Source organism: Colobus angolensis, unplaced genomic scaffold, assembly GCF_000951035.1.
Source record: "Colobus angolensis palliatus isolate OR3802 unplaced genomic scaffold, Cang.pa_1.0 Scaffold288, whole genome shotgun sequence".
In the NCBI taxonomy this organism is placed as follows: Eukaryota; Metazoa; Chordata; class Mammalia; order Primates; family Cercopithecidae; genus Colobus; species Colobus angolensis.
In genome coordinates this window covers 1838482-1863422 of record NW_012116132.1, presented here as the reverse complement: position 1 = coordinate 1863422, position 24941 = coordinate 1838482, and the positions used below count along the sequence as shown (strand labels likewise).

At 51.3% G+C, this 24941-nt stretch overlaps 1 protein-coding gene across 2 annotated transcripts in view; it reads right to left on the bottom strand.

The window, feature by feature from the left end:
- The window catches only part of ADCK3 (aarF domain containing kinase 3), a 40340-nt gene extending 15909 nt beyond the window's left edge, over positions 1 to 24431 (bottom strand). The window contains exons 1-4 of one of the 2 annotated variants that reach the window (XM_011948967.1): positions 24269 to 24431; positions 9399 to 9584; positions 5477 to 5887; positions 5150 to 5216 (exon numbers count right to left, since the gene is read on the bottom strand). In XM_011948967.1, the coding sequence (XP_011804357.1) occupies positions 5150 to 5216; positions 5477 to 5887; positions 9399 to 9575 (655 nt within the window). In that variant the 5' untranslated portion in view covers positions 9576 to 9584; positions 24269 to 24431. The remainder of the gene's footprint in view (positions 1 to 5149; positions 5217 to 5476; positions 5888 to 9398; positions 9585 to 24268) is intronic. The other variant, XM_011948968.1, reaches the window with a different exon arrangement.
- Positions 24432 to 24941: the final 510 nt, after the last annotated feature.

The following is a 24941-nucleotide window of genomic DNA, read 5'->3' as shown; positions in this document are numbered from 1 at the left end:
TTTCACCATGTTAGCCAGGATGGTCTCGATCTCCTGACCTCGTGATCTGCCCGTCTCGGCCTCCCAAAGTGCTGGGATTAAAGGCGTAAGCCACCACGCACAGCCGTTTAATATATCTTAATAATATCTAAAAAGTGTTCTAAGGTATTAGCATTATTGGAGAAGTAGTAAAAATAATCAATCACTTATTTTTATATTGTAATAAGTCAAGATGCATGCTGTGATCTCAAGAGTGATCACCAAAAGAACAGTAAAGGAATATAAAACACAAGAGCTAACAGAAAACATGCACTCATGCATCATATAACACTTCAGTCAACGGACTGCATATATGACAGCGATAGATTATATCATATTTTTACTGTACCTTTTCTATGTTTAGATACACAAATACTATTGTATTACAGTTACCTACTGTATTCAGTACAGTAACATGTTGCACAGGTTTGTAGCTTAGGACAAACAGGCTATGCTATACAGCCTAGGCATGTAGCAGGCTATATACCATCTAGGTTTGCATAAGTACACTCTATGATGTCCACACAATGATGAAACTGCCTAACGACACATTTCTCAGACTGAATCCTTGTTATTAAGACACACATGAGGGCCAGGTGCGGTGGCTCCTGCCTTTAATCCCAGCACTTTGGAAGGTTGAGGCAGGTGGATCACTTGAGGCCAGGAGTTTGAGACCAGCCTGGCCAACATGGAAAAACCCTGTCTCTGCTAAAACTACAAAAATTAGCTGGGCATGGTGGCACACACCTGTAATTCCAGCCATTCGAGAGGCTGAGGCATGAGAATTGCCTGAGGCTGCACTGAGTCGAGATCACACCACTGCATTCCAGCCTGGGTGACAGAGCAAGACTCTGTCTCCAAAAAAAAAAAAAAGCATGACTATAATTTTAAGTCTTTGATTAATGTAAAAGAAGGCAAGACAGGAGAGAAAATGGGGGACATAACAGATAGGTCAAATAGTAAACAAACAAAAACTAAGGTAGTAGATATAAACTCTAACACATCCACAATTGCATTTAAATGTAAATGGACTAAATATTCTCATTGTAAGAGTATCAGTCTACATTTAAAACGCACAAAAAAAACCAACTATATATGCTGCTCATAGAAGATACGCATTAAATATAAGGACATTTTAAAAGTTGAAAGTAGAGGGGGAAAAAAAAGATAACATGCAAGCATTACCCAAAACAAAGCTAGAATGTAGCTATAGCAATATCAGACAATGAAGACTTTCACCGAGATGAAAAGAGGCATAACATAAGAACAAAGGGTCAATCTCTAGGAGGATATAAGAATTCTAAATCTGGCCAGGCATGGTGGCTCATGCCTTTAATCCCAGGACTTTGGGAGGCCAAGGCGGGTAGATCATGAGGTCAGGAGATCGAGATCATCATGCGTCTGTAGTCTTAGCTACTCCAGAGGCTGAGGCAGGAGAATCACTTGAACCCAGGAGGCAGAGGTTGCAGTGAGCCAAGATTGTGCCACTGCACTCCAGCCTGGGTGACACAGTGAGACTCTGTCTCAAACAAAAAAAAAAGAATTCTAAATCTGTAGGCAACAAATAACATAGCTTTAAACCATACAAAGCACAAGTCAACAGACTAAAAGTAGGTAAATCCACAATCATAGTGGACTTTTTAATGCCTCTGTCGATAGCTTATTGAATAAGCAAACCAAAATCACTTAAAAATCTGATCAACATGAATAATAAATCAGACTAGATAGATCGCTGCACTCAACATTAATTATTTTCAGGTAAACATGGAACATTCACCAAAATATTCCCATTTGGAATCAATGGCAAGACCCTTATTTATAACAAAAGAGAAAACTAAGTAGGGCCCAAGTCACACCGGAAGCAGATCATGAGGTCAGGAGATCGAGATCATCATGCGTCTGTAACTAAAGGCCAGCTATTATGATGACCTAAAGTTCAGTTCTGACCCCATATCCAATATATGACCCTTTCTTTCACACCACTCTTTAATAAAATCTAATATCCACAGATTATCCTGCTCATAGCATCACAGTCATAATGTCCCATAGCCAAATTGGACTTAGGACTCATGCCCCCATTTCAGCATCAAAATGAGCCCCTGGAATTGGAAAGTCCTTGACTTCCACTTCTATATAGCTGAATACCTACTGCTAACCTTGCTGAAAACCCGTCTGGGTCCCTGCAGCAGCCCTACCTCCCTGAGACCTACAGCAATCCCCTTCCTTCATAACCCCATGTAAAAACATCCTAAAGTCTGTCAGTATGCACCTGAAAAACACCTTTCCTCCATGAAGGGAAGAAAGGTTAGAGGTATTTTCTAGGAGAACAAAGTAGAACAGTGCGACTGGAAACTGGACAGTGACCCACCAGTAAGCTATATATTTCACATTGCAGTGAAGAATATACTTAAATAATATGTATATGTCACTGAAACTAAAATATCTTGCCATGTGTATAGTTCATTCTAAGGATGTACAATATTAATTCTAATCTTTTCTATTTAATTCCATTCTGTTTAAATTGTTCTGTTTTTTGAGACAGTCACTCTGTCACCCCCACTGGAGTGCAGTGGCGCAATCTCAGCTCACTGCAACCTCTCCCTCCTGGGTTCAAGCAATTCTTGTGCCTCAGTCTCCCAAGTAGTTGGGATTACAGGCACATGCCACCACACCTAGCTAAATTTTGTACTTTTTTTAGTAGGAATGGGGTTTCACTATGTTGGCCAGGCTGGTCTCAAACTCCTGACCTCAGGTGATTCTCCCACCTCAGCCTCCCAAAGTGCTGAGATTACAGTTAACTTGTTTTTTACATGCTGATCCTGATGCATTGAATTAATTTCACAGTTTTCTAAAGGTTCATAACCTACAGTTTGAAAGGTTCAACTGGGTGAGCTAGAAGGCCCAGAATTCCCCACCAGGGCCAGAACGGCACGTTCTTTCCTGACCTGGCTTCTCTTTTCTCCCATCTTGCCATCTCCAAGCCTGAAACATCACCTGCCAATTGCTTGGGCAACAACATACGTGTCTCTGAATCATAGCTGTGGGCAATCCTCCAGCACACAGACTCCCACAGATGGCTCCATGCATCAGGCAGGTGTCAGCAAAGGCTCCAGAGGTTGCCGATGCTACAAAGCACCCAAGACCAGGGCTTCAACTCCACTAACCCAGGCTCCCTCTGGCTGCCCATAATCCCCCACCCTCTGAGGAGAGCCCTCTACCTTTTTTTCCTACACATCTTCCTATATATAACCATTTCCATATCAGTCTCTGTCTTCTTTAACCCGTCACCAAAAGGGTCTGACTTCTGCCTGCTTCGCCAGGACTTTATGGTGCTCCACCAGATTCTAACTCACCATCAAGACTTTCACTCTGACCACTTTTCCCAAACAGCCTGCATTAGCTCTACCGCTTCTCCCCACCCCACAAACACTCCCAGGCGAGGACTGCATCGATCCTGAAACACGTCAAACTCAGCCTTCCAGGGACAGGCTCACCAAGAGTCTAGAGTGAAGGGAAGAGGGAGGGGACAGAGAAAAGCTACCGATGTGAAAACAGGGTAGCTCCTGCCCTCAAAATCATGCAGAAAGAAGACAGCCTCCATTCAATATTTTAATAAGAAATAATACATGTTACCCAGTGACAAGCCAATGTGCAAAGCAGGTAACCTGCCAAGTCTTCCAGGGGATAAGGACCATTAGAGGCCATCAGGGCAGTGACTCTAAAACTCATTCTGACAGCAGAACTCAGGAAGGTGTGATATTCTATGAGGGACTGCTGAAATGTTACCCCAGGAAAAGGAAATAAGCAATACTCTTGGCTATCCCATAGATGACACTTCATACGAAATTCCTGAATGGCTAAGTAACAGTGGGTGCCAAATATTAAGGTAACCATTAGGAAAGAAAACCTTACAGTTGAGAAAATTCTATCCAGTTAACCAAGTCTGCTCGGCACCTTGGAGAGGGGGGCCATCCATCACTCAATGTCAGAACCCACACATTACCCAGCTCCCAGAATACCAGGCTCTCAGGGAGCACAATAGTACATGAGCCTCTGCCCAGAACCAGTCTTGAACAAGTAGGATGGGGTTTCCAAAAGAGAACAGGCAGGAGTGGAGAACAGCATGTATGATGGACGGTGTATGGGAGGAGAAACATAAACCAGAAAAGCGACAGGCAGATCCATGAGAGTGCGTCTCCATGACCCATCCAGCACCAGCACTATCATGGACCACTCAGACTTCTGCTGCCTACAGCCCTGCAACTAACCACTCACCCAAGCTCAGGGTCCAAAGCAAGCCACCAAAACTGTGGCTTGCGTTAATTATATCACCTGGAGAACCTACTGAGGACAGCTGAGTGTTAAAGAAATGCAATCCCAGTAACTAACTTACAGTGTACCGCGGCAAAGGAGATGGCACTTTAACAGGAACATCTGGGCCAGCGAATTAGCAGCAGACACGACAAACATGATGTCATCAGAGCAGACACAACTGCTATAAATCTTCACTATAAAATCACCCTTCAACTTGTATAAAAAGAGCGCACGTGTACTGGGCACGATGACTACTCAACCCCCCCAAAGAAAAGTACAGAAAAATGGCTTGAAATAGCAGCAGCTGGAGGCCACGGCATCTTGTCACTCCACTCATGAGCCGCAGGCCTGGGGGAACCCAGCAAATGGGCTCCCTAAATGTCTGGTCCCAAGGGAAAGAAAGCCCTGCTGAGCTGCTGAACAGCCCCAGGGAAGAGCTTTTCCTCACTACCCAGTCTCCTTCCTGAGAGGCCTCCAAAGCAGCCGACTGGTAGTGAGCCTGAGGCAGGGGTGAAACAGAGATGCTGCAGACACCGCCTCCAAGCAAGGCCTGCCGAGCAGTCCAAGCTCAGCTCCTGGCACGGCATTGACCCTGTACCAACCCACAGGGGAGAGCCAGGCAGAGCTTGAATTCAGTAACTGAATCATCCTCCCATGAAAAACTCCAGCTCCCCCAATAGCTCATGCAGGGGCAGCTGCTGCCACCTCCTCCCCGAACACCTTCCCCAGGATACTGCTGGGTCCCCACCTCCAAACAGGCCCCAGTGTGGTGCCCAGGCAGCAGGTGAGGTGGCCCAGGGGCACACAGCCACCTTACCTCCGAAGTTGGCCAGCCGGCCAATCCTTGTCACGGGCACCTTCCGCTCCCGGGCATGCTCGCTAAGCTGGAGGGAGACCAGAAAGAGACCTGTGGAATCAGCCAAGGGGACAGGACCAACCTTCAGAGGCTCCTGTTGCCCCCACATCTCCCCTCCACCCCACAGGCAGCATCTCCGCCTAACAGCACACTCCACCAAGAGGAGGCCTCCGTGTTTCTAAAAACCCCAGACCACAGCACCCAGGAAAAGTCCCTAGAGCAGGACCCAAGGCCATCACTGCTGTGGGTGGGAGCTACCTCGGCCCTCCAGGGGCCTCCCAGACGCACCGTCTGTTTGTGCTGCTTGTTCTCGGGGCGAGCCTTAGCCTGCCGGGCCTTCTCAATGTCCTCAGCTGTGAGGCCCCCCACAGGGGATTGGTCCTGGTGGAAGAACCTTCGCTGAAAGTCCATGGCAGAAAATGAGTCTCTGGGGTTTGCAAAGAGCCTCCCATTGGCCCTGCCCAGAGGGGACGCAGCCTGGCCGGGGAGCCCGGCTTCTCTAAAGGGTCCACTGGCCACGTAGGCAGGAGCTGGGCCCTCGCTGTGGGCATGACCCAGGGGCGGAGGAGCTGACTGGTCAGGAGTGGAGGCTGCGGAGAAGTCTGTGGAGGCTCCGGCTGCCTGCGGGACTGAGAAGTTGAACTCCCCTTCTGGGCCATCGAAGTTCTCAACAAAATATTCTTCACGTTTATCCTGACCCTGCAGGGAGCAAAGACCAGCATGAGGAGAGCAAAAGCGAACCAGGAGCTCCTCCCTGCCTGTCCCCTGCTGCCTAGGACAGCACACTACCAGCATCCCGCCCCCTCCCACCTCCAGAGATGGCACGGTGCTGCACCCAAGACCCGGCACCCTTCCCAGCCTAGGAGCCGAGACCTGGGCTCCAGCCCTGCTTCTGTTTGGGCTCTGCTGTGTAGTCCTAGGTAGGACACTGAGCACCTACTGTGTGCCCAGCCGGGGCCAGGCCAGGTGCACACTACGCGCGCAGCGGGTTCCTCGCCTATAAAACAGGGCCAAGGAGGCCTCCAGGGCTTTAGAGATGATAAACCAGGGTGCAAACGACAGGGAAAGCTCTGAGAGGTGAACACACAGCCTAAGGCCGGCAAGGGGTGAGGGAAGCATACCGATGGGCCCACCTAAGCCCACAGCTCACTGCAGACATGGATGCCACCGGCCAGCCGGAGTATGCACGTAAGAGATTCTCACTGGAGAGGTGGTCACAACCAGGACTAGGCCTGGCCGTCCCTAGGAGCTCAGGGCTCAGGGAAATGGAGGGGCAGGGGAAAGGATATGCCGTGTGTTCTTTGTGACGGTCACCAGGGCCTGAGCTTCGGGCCCAGGTCCTTTCTGCTTCTGAACCAGGAGTGACCTTGAGTGAGCTCCTGACCCTTCTCTGCTACTTCCTCATCTGAAAATAGGGCTCCTCACAGTCACAGTTACTGGAGGCCACAGACAGGGACAGGAAACAGCACCCAGGAGCCTATAATTAGAACAGCACCAGCTTCTGGAGGGAGACCAATGGCCTGGATTCCCGGCTTCAACTGAAAGGAATGAAATGCGCAGGCAGCCACGTGCTGCCTGCAGGGTACGCAGACAGCAGGAGACCCAAGCCTCTCGCTCTGCTGTCTAAGATGTCCCAGGATGGGAGGGAGGAAAGAGACAGGCTGTTATGCTCACTTCAAAAACAGGAAACTGAGGCAAAGATGGCTGATGTGCTGGTGAAGGTCACCAGGCAGCAAATGACAGAGCCAGGATCCAACACCCAGGCTGGCCCTGCTGGCTGTGACACTATTCTCAGTGTAGAAACAAGTTGCATTTAGGTCAGTGCAGTGGCTCACACCTGTAATCCCAGCATTTTGGGAGGCAGGAGGATCACCTGAGGTCAGGAGTTCAAGACCAGCCTGGCCAACATGGTGAAACCACATCTCTACTAAAAATACAAAAATTAGCCACCTGTAATCCCAGCTACTCCGGAGACTGAGGAAGGAGAATTGCTTGAATCTGGGAGGCGGAGGTTGCAGTGTGCTGAGATTGCACCGCTGCACTCCAGCTTGGGCGACAGAGCAAGACTCCATCTCAAAAAAAAAAAAACCCACAGGCGTCACATTTAAATTCACAGAGACCCCGGGAAAGCCTTGCCATGAGGAAGCCTGGGCAAGGCCCTCCTTCTGCCCCATCGCTCCCATATGGTCCCCTGGCCCTGTGCCACTAACACCTGTCGGTGTCACTGTGGAAGCCCAAGGCCAGTGGGGGGTCCCCAGGGCTCCAAGGGGACCCGGGCTCAGTAAGTATCTGCTGAACGAATGCAGGAGCAACCTTGACGGGCTGGAGGGAGACAAGCTCCTGGAGTCCGTGACCTTCCTCCCCTCAGCAAGAAGGGAGACAGCAAAAAGGGAAGCACTGAGGGAGTGAATGGCAGTGCACCCTGGGCGGCCACCCTGCTCCGAGGGAGTGAATGGCAGCACACTGCGGGCAGCCACCCTGCTCCAGTGCCTACCCTGCTCCGGTGCCTCCTGGGTGGTGTGGCTCATCACTCACCCCTACCTCCCAGTGACTGAGGGGGAGGCCCTACCCCTTCCAGACACACTTCAGGAGCAGAGGGTTGGAGAGTGCCTGATCTGGAGGCCCCACTCGCCATTATGGCTAAGGCCTGCCCAGGCTGTCTCACTTCTGGGCGGGTCCGAGTGAGCTGGGCAAAACACCCAAGTTTTGAGTGTCTCACTTTCTGAGTGTCCCACGGGCAAAACACCCAAGAGTGAGGCCAAGGCCCCACACTGAGGCACCGAACCAGGCAAGGGGACGGCAAGAGCACGGAGTCCAGGCTGGGAGGGGACAAGAATTCTGGTCCTGTCACTCGTTATGAGTCTTACAGCCAATTGCTTTGTCTCAGTTTCCTCGTCTGAGAAATGGGGGTGATGGTCCAGGCCGGCCCCCATCCCAGGACAGTGATGAGGCTTGGAGGAGAGCACAGATATGAGGACTTCTGAACACTAAAGGCAGGCATGCTCGGTGACAGAGCCACTGTATCACCGCAGGATCCTCCCAGAGCGGCAAGGAAGGGCCTGCGGGTCCTAAACCTGAGATTGAGACGCCTGGGGGCTGCAACAGCCTCACAGCCTGCAGGAGGGCAGTGACCTTTGTCTAAACATCAGCCATCCACAGAAGAGATGTGGAAGGAGAGAGGCTGCAACACAACCTCCAATGCACACATGCCTAAGCACACACACAGGTGCTCACGCACAACAGGCACACAAACACCCCCCAATCCCATCTCCCTGAACGTCAGGGAAGTTGCTGGCGACTGTACAAGGTGACGCCATGGTGGGCAGTGCTCTGCTGTAGCCAGCCCTGTTTATAGTCACCTCTCCAGCACACGATTTCACTAAAAACCACCCCTTGGAGTAAGACATCAAGGCTTCCTGGACCTCGGCACAAAAGGTCATCTCTACCCCTAGATGGCACAGGGATGAGAGAGAGGCTGGAGATAAAGCTGCTTTTGGAAGGGCTGTGCCAGCTGCCACCCAGGAAAGGAGAGCCCCCAGTGAAGAGCCCAGAGACCCTCAGCAAACTGAAGGAGAAAAATGAGGTCGGGCCTTGGCGGAGACTCAGCAGGCTCAGTGGGAAGGGCCTTCGAAGGCTGAGCCAAGCTGATGGACACCCAGGCCCCGGTAAAAACTACATGTGTGTGTCTCCAAAGAGCACGCGTTGAAACCTAGCCCCTAGTGTGATAGTATTGGGAGGTGGGAAGTGGGAGGTGGGAATTACTTCCTTTGGGAAGTAATTAAGTCATGAGGATAGAGCCCTCCTCAACAGGATTGATGCCCTCGTAACAGAGGCTCTAGAGAGCAGCCTTGCCCTCCTCCTGCCCCATGAGGACACAGTGAGAAGATGGCCATTTACGGATTAGGAAACGGGCCCTCACCAGACACTGAATCTTCTGGCACCTTAATATTGGACTTTCCAGCCTCTAGAACTTTGAGAAATAAATGTGCATTGTTTAAGCCACCAGTCTATGGAATTTTGTTATAGTTGCCACCACCTCACACAGGGGCCCTGTCCTACCCTAGAAGGACTGTGGGACACATTAGCTGGTGGGCCCTCAGGCCCTGGCCACCACAGACCAGTTGCCATGGTCACGGCCCTTGGTCTCCTCCAGAGCTCCAGGTCCCGCCCTCTTCCTGCCAGCACCCCTCCCACTGCCAGGCCCTCTTACCTGCACGTTCCCCAAGAACACGCCAATCTGCTCCACAGCCGTGGACTGCAGGGCTCTGGCCGCCATGATCAGCTCCCCTCCGATGCCCAAGTGCTGCAGGTGGGTTTCCACGGCCGCCTGGGTCAGCTTGACAAGGCCTTTGGCCACCATGATGGTGTCTCCTAATATGGCAGCCATCCTTTGGGGCTGAAAGAAAGGAGGCCAAGTCAGGGGAGGCCCCGGGCCTCTGCAAGCCAAACCCACACTACCAACTCCACACCAAACTCTGAGCAGAAGGTCCAGAGGGCTGGTTTTTCCACTGATCTCCCCTTCTGCTAAGAGATAAGAAAGGGCCCAGGACTCAAGGAAGACTCCATGTAACTCTGGACACTCCAGGGGAATAGAGCAGAATAAAGACCATTGAGTCGGTGGTGCAGTGTGCTCGCTGCTTCCCACACATTTCCTCTCATTACCTCACAAGCACCCTACGGAAAACCTGAGGCACGGACAGGTGGCATGATTCATGATTCACAGCAGAACCAGGACTTGAGTCAGGCACACAGACTCCTAGTCTAGGGTTCTTCCCTCTGGACCAAAACTGCCTATTGGGACAGAAGCATCCAACTCCCAAAGAACTTCCCTGCGAGGTCCAGGGGACCACTCACAGCATTGGTGCTCCAACCTGAACCCTCAGGGGCTGAGGCTGCCTGTCCCTGCCCAGCCGCCGTTGCTCTGCCCAGTGAGGCCTGTGACAGATATCCACAGACCAAGGGACAACCAGAGCCCCTCCCTGACCCCTCAGGGTCGGCCCACCCTCAGCTTCAACTATTCACCAAACCGATGTTTTCAAACTGCAGTCCAGACCCACAGTGCAATCAATTTGGAAGATCCTAACCACCATTCAAAAGAAACGAACAACAAGCACCACCACCAAGCACCACTACCACCACCACCACCACCACCACCACCAAGCATCACCACCGCTGCCACCACCACCACCAAGCATCACCACCGCTGCCACCACCACCACCAAGCATCACCACCGCTGCCACCACCACCACCACCACCAAGCACCACCACCAAGTACCACTGCCACCACCACCAAGTACCATCACCACCACCACCACCACCAAGTACCATCACCACGACCATCACCAAGTACCACCACCACCACCACCACCAAGCACCAACACCACCAAGTGCCATCACCACCACACCACCAAGCACCACCACATGATGCAGAATCAAAAAGGAAGCATCAAGGAGCACTGTGGGTAGCTTTCTTAGTTCACATGTCCTACTTTCAAAGTGGCAAATAAATAAGCCATCTAAAAAAGTACACACTGAACAGTACTTAGTTGTGCCTTTCTTCCTACCTAAACAGTTGCATCCTACATACGTATCAGTGAACTCCCAACTGGTGCCAAGTCCCACCCCAGACAGTGGTGCCAGAGCCAGGAAGCAGAGATGGTGAGCGCCCACTCTTCTGGAAGGAGGGCCTGACGAGGGGAATACCCTACGGATATATGGCCCTGCAAACTGGGAGGCAAAACCTGTTCTTCTCAAATCAATAAACACTGCTACAGATGTTGCTAATAAACACAGTCTGTCATTTGTGAGCACAACAACATGTAGACTCATTTCAAAACCACAGCCTGTACGCACCCCCCTTTGACAAATATCGCTGACCTGTTCAGGGTCCACACCTACACTTCCCCTTACCATACAAAGTGATCCCTTTATACCTCATCAATATCAGGTACTTTTTTTTTTTTTTAAGAGAGGGGTCTCACTATGTTGCCTGGGCTGGAGTGCCATGGCTGTTTACAGGCATAATCGTGGCACCCTATAGCCTCAAATTCCAAGGCTCAAGCGATCCTCCCACCTCAGGCTCTCAAGCAGCTGGGATTACAGGTCCACACCACCATGCCAGCTTAACACCAGGTATTTTTCTGCAAGGGAGTCTCTGCTCTCACAGAAGTAGAAAGGAGGGAAGGGGAATAACTACCAGAAGGAAACATCTATCCAGAACTTTTCTCACCTTCTGCTTTCAAAAATTAGGTCTTAAAACCCTACTTCTAATGCACCACAATCCCAAAGTGCCTCATAATTCAATGATCCCACAATTTCACTGCAAATCCCTTCCAGGGCTGCACCAAGAACCAGGCACACAGTTACACCAGGAGGTATTTTCATCATGATTTTAAAGAAATAAAAGCCCCCAAACACATGTAGTACACAAGTTAAAAATCCTATCAGCATCGTGACTTCATCTCCAAGTACCCGACCCTGGCTAGGAACACCAGTCTCCCACTCACCCTACTTCTTCCTGCAACTCCATGAGCACGTTTTTGGGGTCTTGCCTGTGAGTAACAGAAATGGAGTGTTTGGGTTCTGTGCCTCCTTGGTATAGCGGCCTCCTGAAGGCCTCCATGTGCCCGCCTGCTCTCCTCTGAGGAGGGGACAGCCAAAAGAGTGGCCACAAATAATAAAGCAGTGGAGGTGGGAGACAGGTGCTCATGTTTGGGAGTGTCCACTAGCCAGGCATGAAACCAAAATAAAAAGTCATCCAGAGGTTCCTTCAACACAAGTTCACTGACCTCTCCCAGTGCTCCAGGCTAGTTTCTGTAGGCCCTGGATGAATCTGCCCTGGCCCAGGGCTCATGGCAGCATGGCATGCCCGTACCTCTATAATGGGCACAGACACCAGGAAGACAGCTGGAGGCCAACTGATGCTGACATGCCAGGATCAGAGGCAGAGTGGAAGAGATGACCTGGAGCTGGGACATGGGGCTCCAAGCCCACCCCCACCAGCTGCCGCTGCCCAGCATGTGGCTCGACCTCTTCCATCCCTCCTCAGTAGTTCAGTTCGGAAGGGCTCTGGGTGCCTCATCAGGCCCCTTTTCTGGTCCTAAGGTGCTAAACTGCTCTAACGGACTTTTGTGGGGCTGACAGTCTTTTTTATTTATTTGGGTGGCATAATGGTTGTTTTTGGCTATACTATGGCAATGGCTACTGAGGAGTATCCCGAAACATGAGGATCAAATATTGACATCTGAGGGGCTTTATTATTAGGACTATTAATGGAGTTGATGCTGGTTCGGTGATTAGTTGAGCACGATGGAGTGGGGATCACGGCTGAAGTAAATAAATGTCTTTATTGAAGTGTCTACAGAGAGAGAAAGAACCATGATAAACGCAGCTTCCCAACCCCAGGGACAGGGGTTGAGAAAGCTGCACAAGGCTGTGTTCCCACCACAGGAGGGCGTTTTCTGGCCAAACTTTCACTGTCTGACCTTTCGGGGACACCGTCTCACTCACGCTGGAGACGAGGCTCCAACTTGGGGATCCTGACCTGCATACGAGCTGGTAATTATCTGGGTCATGGGGACCTTCAAATCTAGTCTCCAAAACTAAAAGACACCCCCACGGGCTGTCTAACTGGCCAGATACAAGAAGATATATCAATAGGAAAATGAGTTGTGTCCTTTTTTAAAATGAATTCAACAGGCAATCCTGATAGACAGCAGATGAGAGTATCACACACTGTATACTCAGGACCCACCCGGAGGAAGGAATTTTACTCTGAGGATGCCATATACACTCCAAGTCCCCCCTTCAGAGCCAGAACTCACCATCTGCCATTCATCTCCTCTAAGACAGCAGGCCAGGGACATTGTCTGCATTGCCAAGCCGCTGTTCAATCTCCTCCGTAAATACAGAGTGTGGCATTATCAACCAGCTCCTCCCCAGCAAAGCATGGTGTGTGTTTTCTCTAAAAGCCAAGGACCCACCGTCCTCGGGTCTCTTGCAGTCATATCTGCCACCGAAGCCTCAACATGACTGGTATAAGAAGCCAAAAGCAAGTGGCACAAAAGGCCGTTCTTCTGGGCAAAGTGTGAACCAGGAAGAGTGGGGGCCAGGGAAAGTGTGAATCAGGGAGAGTGGGAGCCAGGAAGAGTGTGAACCAGGGAGAGCGGGAGCCAGGGAGAGTGGGAACCAGGGAGTGCGGGAGCCAGGGAGAGTATGAACTAGGGAGAGTGTGAACCAGGGCGGGAGCCAGGGAGAGCAGGAGCCAGGGAGAGCAGGAGCCAGGCAGAGTGGGAGCCAGGGAGAGTGGGAACCAGGGAGTGCGGGAGCCAGGGAGAGTATGAACTAGGGAGAGTGTGAACCAGGGAGAGCGGGAGCCAGGGAGAGCAGGAGCCAGGGAGAGCAGGAGCCAGGCAGAGTGGGAGTCAAGAAGAGTGAACCAGGGAGAGTAGGATCCAGGGAGAGTGGGAGTCAGGGAGAGTCCATGCTGAGAAGTCTTCCCCAGGGCAGCTGTCCACTGCAAGCCTAGCATCCCAATCACCTATAGGTACCTCCCATAGGAAATATGTCCCAAAGTGACTTTACCACCCCCACCTCATCCTCCCAGGGCTCCCACCCTGAGGAATGCGGCCACCACACACTTCTTTCAAGCCTCCTCCCCTGCCCTTGAGCATCTGATATTCTCGCTGGGTGATGCAGCAGTCGTTTACCGTGGCTCTGCCCTTCCCTCCACTGCCTTTAGGTTCCAGCCAGGCCAACCCATTCCTGGAACCAGAGAGGCTTCCTCCTGCAGGCCTGTACACAGGGGGCACACCTCCTCTCCTCCTCCCAGATCTCAGCACCAACATCACCTCTTCTAGGAAGGCTTCCCCAACATGCCTCCCAGCACCCTGTGCCCATCCCCTCCAGCGCAGCAGTAACCACTTCCTGAATCTGCCCAACTCTCTTCCCAGTCAGATGTCAGCCACAGGACAAGGACCACAAGGACCATCAGCCACAGGAAAAGGACCACATCTGTCTTCCCCCTCTCCCCAGCACCAAGCACCATGCTCAGGATTGAGCAGACAGGTCATCAACATTTGTCAAAAGGAAATGAACTCAGTTGGTCCCTCCAAAGTTTGAGAAAGCCTGCTATTCTCTGGCTGGCTCACACCTGCTGGCAACTTTTACTCCACATACAGAAGCAAGGGCCTCTCAGGAGGCTGGTCTGAGGCACTGGTCCTAAAGCTGCTGTGAACGTCTCAATCACCTTAAGACTAGTCCAGAGTGCTGGGCCATACCCCTAAGGGTTCCGTCTCAGCAGGTCTGGGGTGGGGCCCGGGAATCTGCATCTCTAACAAGTTCCCAGGTGCTGCTGACGCTGCGGGTTCCAGGAACTTACTTTGAGAACCCCGGTTCTGGAGGAAGAGAGGGAAGGGGAGCAGAGGGAGCCCATGCCTATGGCCAGGCAGGATGCCTCCATGGGGACCCTTTCCTAAGAGTCTCCCCCTGCAACCCTCTTCCCAAGAGTCTGGCTTTGCCCTTAGGCAGAAGTTTTCCACCTGCCCCTTCTCTTTCCATTATTCTTCAAGAAACGGAAAAAGGAAATCAAAAGTGAATGAGCTTAGAGACCGTGACTCACAGAGCAGACCTCCAAAGGCTCTCAAGACTGTCCCTTCTGACTGCAGGGCATTGGTGGCCTCCTGGTGAGCCACACACGCTGGCCTGTGCTGGCCTGTCTGCCCTGGCGGAGAGGTCTGAGCTCGCCATGGCCTTCACACAGGTCTGTACCCACGGCCTCCGGATGTCCCAGTGGATCATGCCTTGTAAGGAAGGGAGTTTCCAGGGTTCAACTTGCCTTCTAGGCTAAGGACTTCAAGTTCCCTTGAAAGGGGCTTCCAGACTACTGGGGTTTTTCTTTGAACTGTTAAAAAACTATACATTCGTGTGCTAATAACATAAACAAGAGCTTGTTAAAAGCAGGCACTGAATCCCATACTGCTAAATTTTTCTTTTAAAAAAAAAAGCAAGCAACTAGGCACTGACATTCTCCCCCATGAATGTAACCAGTTCCACAGATGTTTTTATTTTGTGAGCAGCAGAACCAGTCCACCATGCTGATGATAACTACAGCTGCTTTTTCTGAATTTAGTATATGCCAGGCTCTAAACTCAGAAAAAGCAGCTGTAGTTATCATCAGCATGGTGGGCTGGTTCTGCTGCTCACAAAATAAAAACATCTGTGGAACTGGTTACATTCTACTTAGCACAGAGATGTATTAACTCAGTCATTTTCAGAAGGTAAATTATGCCCATTTTACAGATGAGGGTGCTAAGGCACAGAGAGGTTAAGTATTTTGCCCAAAGTCACACAGCTTTTAAGAAGTAAAGCTGAGACCTGGATCCATCATGGCTCAGGAGCTAGGCAACCTGTTTAACAGGTAAGAGGAGAAAATTAGCAAAACAGTGGGTTTTTGACGTCCCAGACTACAAACCTCCATTCTCCATCCATTGGGAGATTAAGATACTCTTAGGATTCCCTGGGTGAGTTGCCCTGTGGTGAGCACTGGGTTGGGAGCTGGGCATGGTTGGGGGATATATAAACTTTGCAGAAGGCAAAGTTCCAGCCTCTGATGATAGTCCAGACAAGGACCTAGCGCTGTGAGTGACCCGCGTGGGCTCAAAGCTCCAACGCAGGCAGGCATTGGAGGGTCCAGAGCAGCCTCTCCCACTCTGGAGTTGATATAGCCGCCGACACACAAGGCTTTTAAAGGCCAACCAGCCAAGCGCAGGGTCCTGATGGCAATTTAGTTTTCTGACTAAAAACCTACTGAAGTTTACTGCTTAAAACATTCAAATTAAAATATTTGGCTCATGAAGTGATACTGGTGACATGGTTAAGATGCTCTGAGATTAGGTGAACTGGGTTCACACCATGACTTTGCCACTGACTTGCTAGTGTGACCTAAATCAAGTCATGTGAGCTTATCTTTGTGCCTCAGTTTCCTCATCTGTTCTTGAAAGGACTGGATAAATCCATGTAACAGCATTCAGGACATACAGTAGGTGCTTAAAAACCATTAGCTAATGCCATCATCACCATCATCATTATAATAATTATTATTGCAAGCACACAGACATTCTGGAATGAAGTTCAGACTTCGTGAGACCAGAGGTCAGGGTGAATGGGATCAGTCTGGATAACCCGCAGTTGTTCCTGCCGGGCACAGTCTCACGCCTGAGTTGGGAGGCAGGCTGGGCTGGGGGAGGACCAGTGTGGTTTATTTAGTGCTGTCGTATGAGACATCATTCAGGAGAAGCAGTCCAAAGTGCTGGTGGCCTGCTTGGAAACCAGAGACACAAATGCCCACTGGTATTCCTTACCACTTCATCTTAAAGGAGAAAACAGCATGGGAGGCTCTTGTCCAGGTACATTCAGGGAGAGGCAGTGGGAAGAAAAACCCCTCTAACTCCCACAAGCTCCCCGGCTCTGAACCATGGAACACTCTCCTGCCAGATTCCTCTTCCTATAATAAAATCCACGTTCATCATGCCAACCCCTTGCTCAAATGGCTCCTCTACCTGTAGACATGTATGTAAACATATATATAAAACCCAGACTCCTGCGCCTGAAGTCCCAAGCCTCGAAATCAGGCCGAGAGAGAGAGAGAGAGAGAGATTTTTTTTTTTTTTTTGAGACAGGGTATTACTCTGTTGCCTAGGTTGGAGTTCAGTGGCATGACCACAGCTCACTGCAGCCTCAGCCTCCCCAGGTACAGTTGATTCTCCTGAGCAGCTGGGACTACAGGTGGGTGCCATCACACCCAGCTAATTTGTTCGTATTTTTAATAGAGACAGGGTTTCACCATGTTGCTCAGGCTGGTCTTGAACCCCTGACCTCAAGTGATCTGCCCGCCTTGGCCTCCCAAAGTGCTGGGATTATAGATGTGAGCCACCATGTCTGGCCTGGGTTTTATATTCTTAATCTTTCAAAATACTTTTACTTCAGTTTTAATATCTCAATGAAATAGGAATAATAACAAGAACAGCTACCATTTATTATTCCCCTTCTGTCTGCCTGTCACTTTGTATTAACTCTAATTCTTACAACAACCTGGTGAGGTATTATCCCCACTCACTGATGGGATAATTAAAGCTCATCAAGGCTGAGCAATCTCCTAAGAGCCAAAGCTGTGGGATGCTGGACCCTTCCACTCCTGTCCGACTCAGGCTCCAGTCCTTTCTTCTTACTGCCTAGGAAGCTGAGAGACAGCAGAGAAGAACACTGCCCCAAATCAATAATTCCTTTTTTGCTAAATCAATAGTCACTCAACATGAGACATAAGTAAGGTTTACATCCTGAAATGTGTCTTCCTGGTTACAGAAAATTGAGTCACAAAAATCCTGGGACCAGCTGGGCTCTCAGAGGCCATCTGGCCAAACTCCCTGCTCTGGAAAGTTCATCAGCTGCCAGGACTGAGGGTATCACAATTCTCAGGACCAGTGATCCCACCCACTAGAGGCAAAGCTTGGTTCCAGAGCCAGTTTGATCTTAAACATAAATAGTGGAAAGAGGCAGACACCCCACACTGAAGACTGCCTCTGGGTGTGCAAGAGCTAGGAGGAGCCATTGGGCATGTGGCCCTCAGTCTTGCCACACTCAACACCAGCACCAACCTTTACTAGCATCACCTCCAAATGCCACACACAGGCCAGGTGTGGACATGCACACATCACTAGTATGGAGGTTAAATAAACATGTTCTGCCCTGAGGTCACATGCAACCCTCAGGCACTACATGTGTATGCAAAACCTCTATAGCTTTTAAAATCACCCAGTTAACCCAGACAAGGGGCAACCCTAGACAGACAACAACTACACACGCAACGAGAAATGAGAAGAGGCTCAGCAGGGAGCGAGGGGACCACAGGCCCAGGAGAGGTGGCCGTCTCCTTGTCGATCTCCACTCTCCCTGGCCTGGCCAGCAAGGCCCTTTACTGTGGAGCCCCAGACAGCTCTGCAGCAATACGTCTCGCCAGCTGCCTCTGTGCCCCAACGCTTCAGCCAGAATGGACCCCCGGCCCCGCCCAACACCCACACAGGTTTTCCAACTTCCACGGCCTGCTCCTGCCTCCCCATGGAATATCATTTCTCCTGCTGGAATCTTGGCCACCTGCTGGAATCTTAGCCACCTGCTGGACTGGTAAACCCCCTACAGGCAAGTCATCTCCTTTCATCTAAACTCCCTCATCTCTTAATGGCCTAAGGTCACCTCGCCATGCCCTGTATGACTCTGTGTGTGCCTGTCCCATTTCCCTCACTGCACAGTAAGCTCCGGAGAGAGGGGCCCTCTCTTTCCCAGTTCTGTATCCCCCACGGGGTCTGGCACTGTCCCCATATACACCATGAGTTTATTACCATTATGAGTCAGTGAGGCAGGGCCCAGGCACCCAGGCTCCGTGGCTTCCTGAGCTCCCTCATCTACAGCCCAGGACTGAAGAAAGGAGGCTGAGCACCAGAGGAACCTGAACCCCTGAATATGCACAGCCACAGAAATGGCAGCAGTACCCCCCTGGTCAAAAAGTGACTTTTATAGGAGCAAAGCCAGATGAATTTTCAAGCCAGCTTCATAATCCCGCTCATGGTGGGCACACAGACCCAGGGAGGGAGCAGGGTACATAGTCATTGCTACTGCTTCCTCTGCTTCACCCCCACCCCTGTTTAAGACCGAGGGAAAAGAGGAGGGACTGAACCCAGCAAGCAATTGTTCCGCAGCAGGCCAATCAGCCCTAGCCCATGAACCATAAGCGTCAAGCAGGCGTAAACAGGAGCTACTACAGGCCTGGCAGCAGCACAGTGTCCAACCCTTGACCACATGCTGGCTGTAAACACCTTAGGGAGCAAGAGCCACAAGCATTTTTTCAATCTCGGGAAGATTAGAGATGTTTGCTCAAGCACCTGTCAAACAGTAACCACCTTCAGCTTACTGGGCAATCGACTTTTACTTTTACCCTCCTCTGAGCCAGTATCAGTGCCAAACAAAAAATGTGCCAAGCACAGAACAAACACTGGGCTGGGGCCCAGGCTCTGAGCTTGAACTTTAACATTTCTTTTCATGTGGACTGTCCCCAGGACTTCTCATCCAGCCCTGCGGACAGCAGGGACTTGCCACCAGGTCCTCCAGTTCCCAGACGACACCGCGTATATTGTGATGAGGGCTGACGGGGGGGACCAACAGTAACGCCACTGAGCGCAGATGACCTCAGGCACACCGCTTCTCCTCTTGGGGCCTGCGTTTTCTCATTTCCTCATGTGTAAGTGACATGACTTACCTGGAGGAGGCCTAGTTCCCAGAGATTAGGAAAGGGCCATGCATCCCTGGAGCACAGAAGGTCAGCAAGGAGAGCACGCACAGGGCTGTTTTGAAAGCTAGGATGTAACGGGGTCTAGAAAGAGTAATGCTCAAAACAACGCAGATACTGATCCTTCTAGAGACTCTATGAAATAGTGAGAGGTGAGAGGCAGACCAACTCTGCTGTCTTCACAAAGGCAGAGAGGGGCGCTACAGCCTCTCTCTCTCAGGAAACACACCTCCGGGAAATGGAAAACTCCAGTGGATGGTGCAGAGGTAGGGAGAGGTAAGGGACTGGGCTTTTCCATATGAACCAGAAACACCTTCCTGCCTGCCTTCTATACACACACACACACACACTCACTCTCTCTCACAGGGTACAATCAACTTCTCAAAGGATGCCGAGGTACCTAAGGCTCTTCAAACCCCACCCCTGGCTCTCTCACATTAAACAGAAGGCCTCGACCCCTCTCTAGTGGACCTTTGTTACTCCAGAAATGGGGGCAACCAGATAGGAGTGACCGCACATTCTTGGTCACACCTCTCAGACCCCTCCCCTGCCTCTTTTCCATCTCCTCCCACACTGACCATCCCTCCTCCTTCCCGCACCAGGACCTTGCCCTTGACCTATTTTTTTCTTTTGCCTTCAATCTCCTTTCATAAAAGCCCTCCCCTCAAGCCCACAAGCCTACTATAGGCTCTGCTTCTCCTCCACCCTCTGGACGTGGCCACCATCTCCCAAGGATGGAGTGCACTTGCCATCTTCCCTGCTCCCTCAGCACACACTGTCTGGCGCCAACCCCAAGCTGCCCCTCTGTGACACCAGAGGGCTCAAGCCAGTGGGTCTCCTCAGCCACTCCCTGCCCCACAGTGTTTCCTGCTGGCCCCACACTCTTCCCAGAAGCCCTCCCTCCTCCCTTCTCTCTGGCCTCACCTCCTCAGCTTCCTCCCCCAGCTCCTCTTCCTCCACCTACTCCAAGGCCTGGGAGTTCCCAGGCTGGTCCTTGACACCTCAGCCTCCCTGCCATCTGCACTGTCTCCTGGGTGGCCAGAGCTCCTCCACAGGCTCTGCACTGATGCCTCCCCACCCTTAGGCCAGGCAGGGCCTCTCAACCACTGAACCCATTTCCAGAAAAAAACAAGTTACACACACACATACCACATCACTGCTTCAAAGACCCACAGGCAACTGGGAAGAGGTACAGGGAAATTTCGGAGGGCGATGAAATTATTCTATACCTTGATTGTGGTAGGGGTTATGTGACTGTGTGTTTGTCAAACTGTACAGAACTGCACACTAAGAAGGATGAATTTACTGTATGCAAATTATACCTTAATCAAACAGGATGGAAAAAAGTCCCATAGGCTCCCATCATGTCTAAAACTAAGATGACCACCTTCTCCCAAACCAGCTCTTCCTCCATCATCCAGCTCCTCCCCCTGCTTAGAAATCTCAGCCATATATCCAGCCAGTTAGTCAATCTAGAAATTTCACTTGCATAAATTTCTTTGAATCCAGGCCTTCGGTTCTATCTCCTCTTGAGGTCCTTCTCACAAACCACCTCTGTGGACTCCCACCCCTCCACATGTGCAACTCCAGAAAGAGCAGGACCCTCGAACTCCCTCACTCCCACTAGCTCTCCTTTCCACTGGCTCTCCCGAGTTCCCGGCTGTTGCTTAACAGGAATGACAGAAGTATCTCCAGATGCCACTGTCAAATCAAGACAACTCTGTCTAAATATTCCTGTCTAATTTTGCACACAGCTCTTGTTTCAACGGACAAAGATAATGACTCAGTGTCCATGGTTCTTACTGGAAAATTATCCTGCCAAGTTTTCAGCTTCCCAATAATAGCCTTCTTTAAACTTCTCTTTGAGAAAGGAGAAGTGACCTTCCTTCCTGATCCTTTTCTATAAGCAACAAAAGGGCACCCAAAAGATCCTTTAACTGACCAAGGAGTGTTACAGGAAAATCCCGATACATCCCCACAGGATCAATTAACAGCAAGAAAGAGAAACTCATTGAATAGGCTTAGGATGGTTTTCCTTGCCCTGTGCAAGAAATCCCTGTTTTTCAGCTTTTCTGCATGCCTATCGGTTTGGGACTTAGAAATTTGGGGCATAAATTCTGGATTACACTGAAGGCAAAATTTAGACTCAGAAGTAAAGCATCCTTCTCCATACACACATAAAAATGTCTCTTTGATGAGCAGGCTGACCCAAGGAGAAAAAAAAAATAAAAGGCTCACTGACTTTGACACTGATGCTTCAAATAACTACAAAAGAACTCCACAGATTATTATACCCATGTCCACGCTGCACCCTCAGATGGTATATGTAAAAATACATATGTTTGAAATGCACCCTGCCACTTACTCCCTGCAGATGAAGGCCTGATCCCTTCCACATCACAAGACACAGAGATGTCTGAGCAAAAAGTGAGGATGAATAAAGCATCTCCTTGAAGAACCACTTGTGGATAGCTGAGTTAGCCTTTGTGCCAGCACTCAGCTTAAGTATGTCTCCTATTGTAAAACTGGCCCATAGTTACTCATGTGCAAATCCCCTAGTCTTGCAAGAGAAATGAGTTTCTCTTTCTTGCTGTTAATTGATCCTGTGGGGATGTATCGGGATTTTCCCATAACACTCCTTGGTCAGTTAGGGGATCTTTTGGGTGCCCTTTGTTGCCTGCAGCCGAGAAGCTACCAGTCTTCCAATTCTCCAGCACCCCCAACCCAGGCAGTCACTGCCACACACCTAGCAGGCACAGTACATGCCCATGGATGTCTACCTCCTTTCTGCTTGCAGGTTTTGCCTCTGCCCTCCTAGGTGCACAGGTAGCCCAATCTACATGACTTTTACCACTGGGTTAGGGTAGGAGGCACAACACTATCCTTTGCCCAAACCTCTCACCTACTCACAGGCAGGTCCCAGAGGGGCCTCTGGCAGCATAGGACAACTCTTTTTAGAGTCTTACCTCAGTGGTTCTCAACCAAGGGAGACTTTGCCCTCCAGGGGACATGTGGCAATGTCTGGAAACATTTCTGATGGTCACAATGGCTAGAAGGGGTAGTGAGTGGTGCTAGTCTAGTAGACAGAAGCCAGGGATACTACTACACATCCTACAATGCATAGGCCAGGCCCCCCGCCAACAAAGAATTATGGGTCCAAAATGTCATTAGTCCACAGGTTGAAAAACTTTGTCTTAGATAACACACTGGCTCTGAGGGAGGTGCCCAGACTGCCTGGTTCACTTTTCCTTTGAGCTGCCCAACATTAGGCCCCAAATCATTACGATTCTGCATAGTCCGCACCATTTGCAAGGCTGAACAAAACATTCAAAGCCATTGCCTGAGTCTTCTTTTTTTTTTTTTTTGAGATTGAGTCTCGCTCTGTTGCCCAGTGGGGAGTGCACTGGCGCCATCTTGGCTCACTGCAACCTCTGCCTCCCAGGTTCAAGCAATTCTCCCACCTCAGCCTCCTGACTAGCTGGGATTATAGGTGCCTGCCACCACATCCAGCTAATTTTTGTATTTTTTGTAGGGACGGGGGTTCACCATGTTCGTCAGGCTGGTCTCAAACTCTTGACCTCAGGCAATCCACCCACCTCGGCCTCCCAAAGTGCTGGGATTACAGGTGTGAGCCACCGCGCCCTGCAGCCTGAGTCTTAAAGATGCTGCTCCTGTAGCTCCCCTTTTGTCTCTCCTCAGGAGAAAGGCCTTCCTCCAAAAGAAGAGTCTCCCAAGAGCCCTCCTGCCAGGACGACCCACCCATCCACAGCGTGACAACTAGCAAGCTGGCATCAATGAATGTTCAAATCCTTTGGCAATCAGGTAGGCCTGGCATGACCAGCTACTCAGTCCTGTCACGTAGATCCAAGGCCCAAGTGAACGCGCACAAGTTTTTCAACAGGCTGCAGGCTCAACTCAGGCTGGAAGACTCTGCACAAAAGCCTCTCACCCTTCAGGAAGCTGACATCTCTCACCCAAATGGGGAGTCCCAACACCCAAACCTGCCCCTGCAGCATTCCCCATCGCCCAAGGAGGGTTTGGCAGAGGGGCTGTCACCTCTGTGCAATGGGTGAGAATGAGCCTCGGAAAGGCTCCGAGTTTAGCGGAGTAAGTCCAAACCTTACTCACAAGACCCCCCAGTGTTTGGAGAAGTAAGAGGAAAGGCCAAAGAAAAGCGAAAGGAAGAAAGGATCAACAAGGATCCCCTGTCCCAAGTTCACCCAAAATTCCCACCTGTGAAGCCCAACAGTTGGCTCCAGCCAAGGAAGTCAAAGTTCTGACCCAAACCTGCAGCCAGGGGCAACGAGCCTAGAGCCCCAGACACTCAGAGCAACGGGGTCTGGGAGTGAAGAACGACATTATTAGAAAGCGAAGCAGGAAAGCTGTATTGGCGACCAAAGGGCACGGGCAACGGGCGATCGGCAGCCGGAAGACGGTCGGGCAAGCAGCAGGCGTGTTCCAGGGACCCAAAGCTCTGCACGTGGCCCTCGTCTCCTCCCCGACGCAAGACCGAGGGGCTGAGGTGGACCCAGGGACGTGAGACGGCTGCAGAGGACCCACCCTGCACCTCAGGCGCCCCCTCTGCGTCCCGACCTGACGCTCGCGGCTAGCGAAACTCACGGGGAAGCTGCACTGTCACATGAAGAAAATGCAAGAAGGGCTCAGGTGGGTGTTGAACCCAGCTCTGGCCGCAGCCAGACGGCGCCCAGGCACTTGGCGGGCCGGCGGGTGGCAGCCTTACCCGGCTGCAGGAAGATGGGATCCGCGGTCACCTTCTAGCCCCCTCTGCGCCCGCCTCCGCGCGCTCGCCACAGCGCTGACGCCCGGCACGCGCTCCGGATCTGTTTACCAACTCGCCCGCTTCCAGGGAGGCCCAGCGCCCAAGCCCCGCCCCGCGGACCGCTCCCATTGGCTGCGCCGCCGTCCGCCTGCCGAATGCAGCTATGCGCGTGGGAGCGTGCTCGGCCCGTGCTCCCAGCCCATAGCCAGTCGCGACCGAGGGCGGAGCAAGAGGAGCCAATGGGAGGCTACCTTAGCAGACAGGGCCCTCCAGTTCTCCTTTTGCCCACCTCCCCGCTACCTTTCCCTCTAGCAAACGCTGGCTGGAGGCCTGGCTTTGGAGTTGGTGGCCTGCGCGCATGCGCCTTAAGAACGGGCGCCTTTGTCATTGCGATGCGTCCTTGCGTTCCTCCAGATTGGTGTTTGCTGGGCCTCCGCGCCGGCCTGGGAAGGGAGGCTGTGGACCGAACAGACGCGGCTGTGGGGGCGTGGAGGGTGCCGCCGCTTTAAGGACCGGGCGAGGCCTGTTCTTTGCTCCTATGTAGTAAGAGCCCCCTTTCCCAGGGCCCACAAAAAGCACTCCGAGGAAGGAAAGCGCGGCGGACAAGGCCGCGCACTTCCACCTCCGGCGTCGG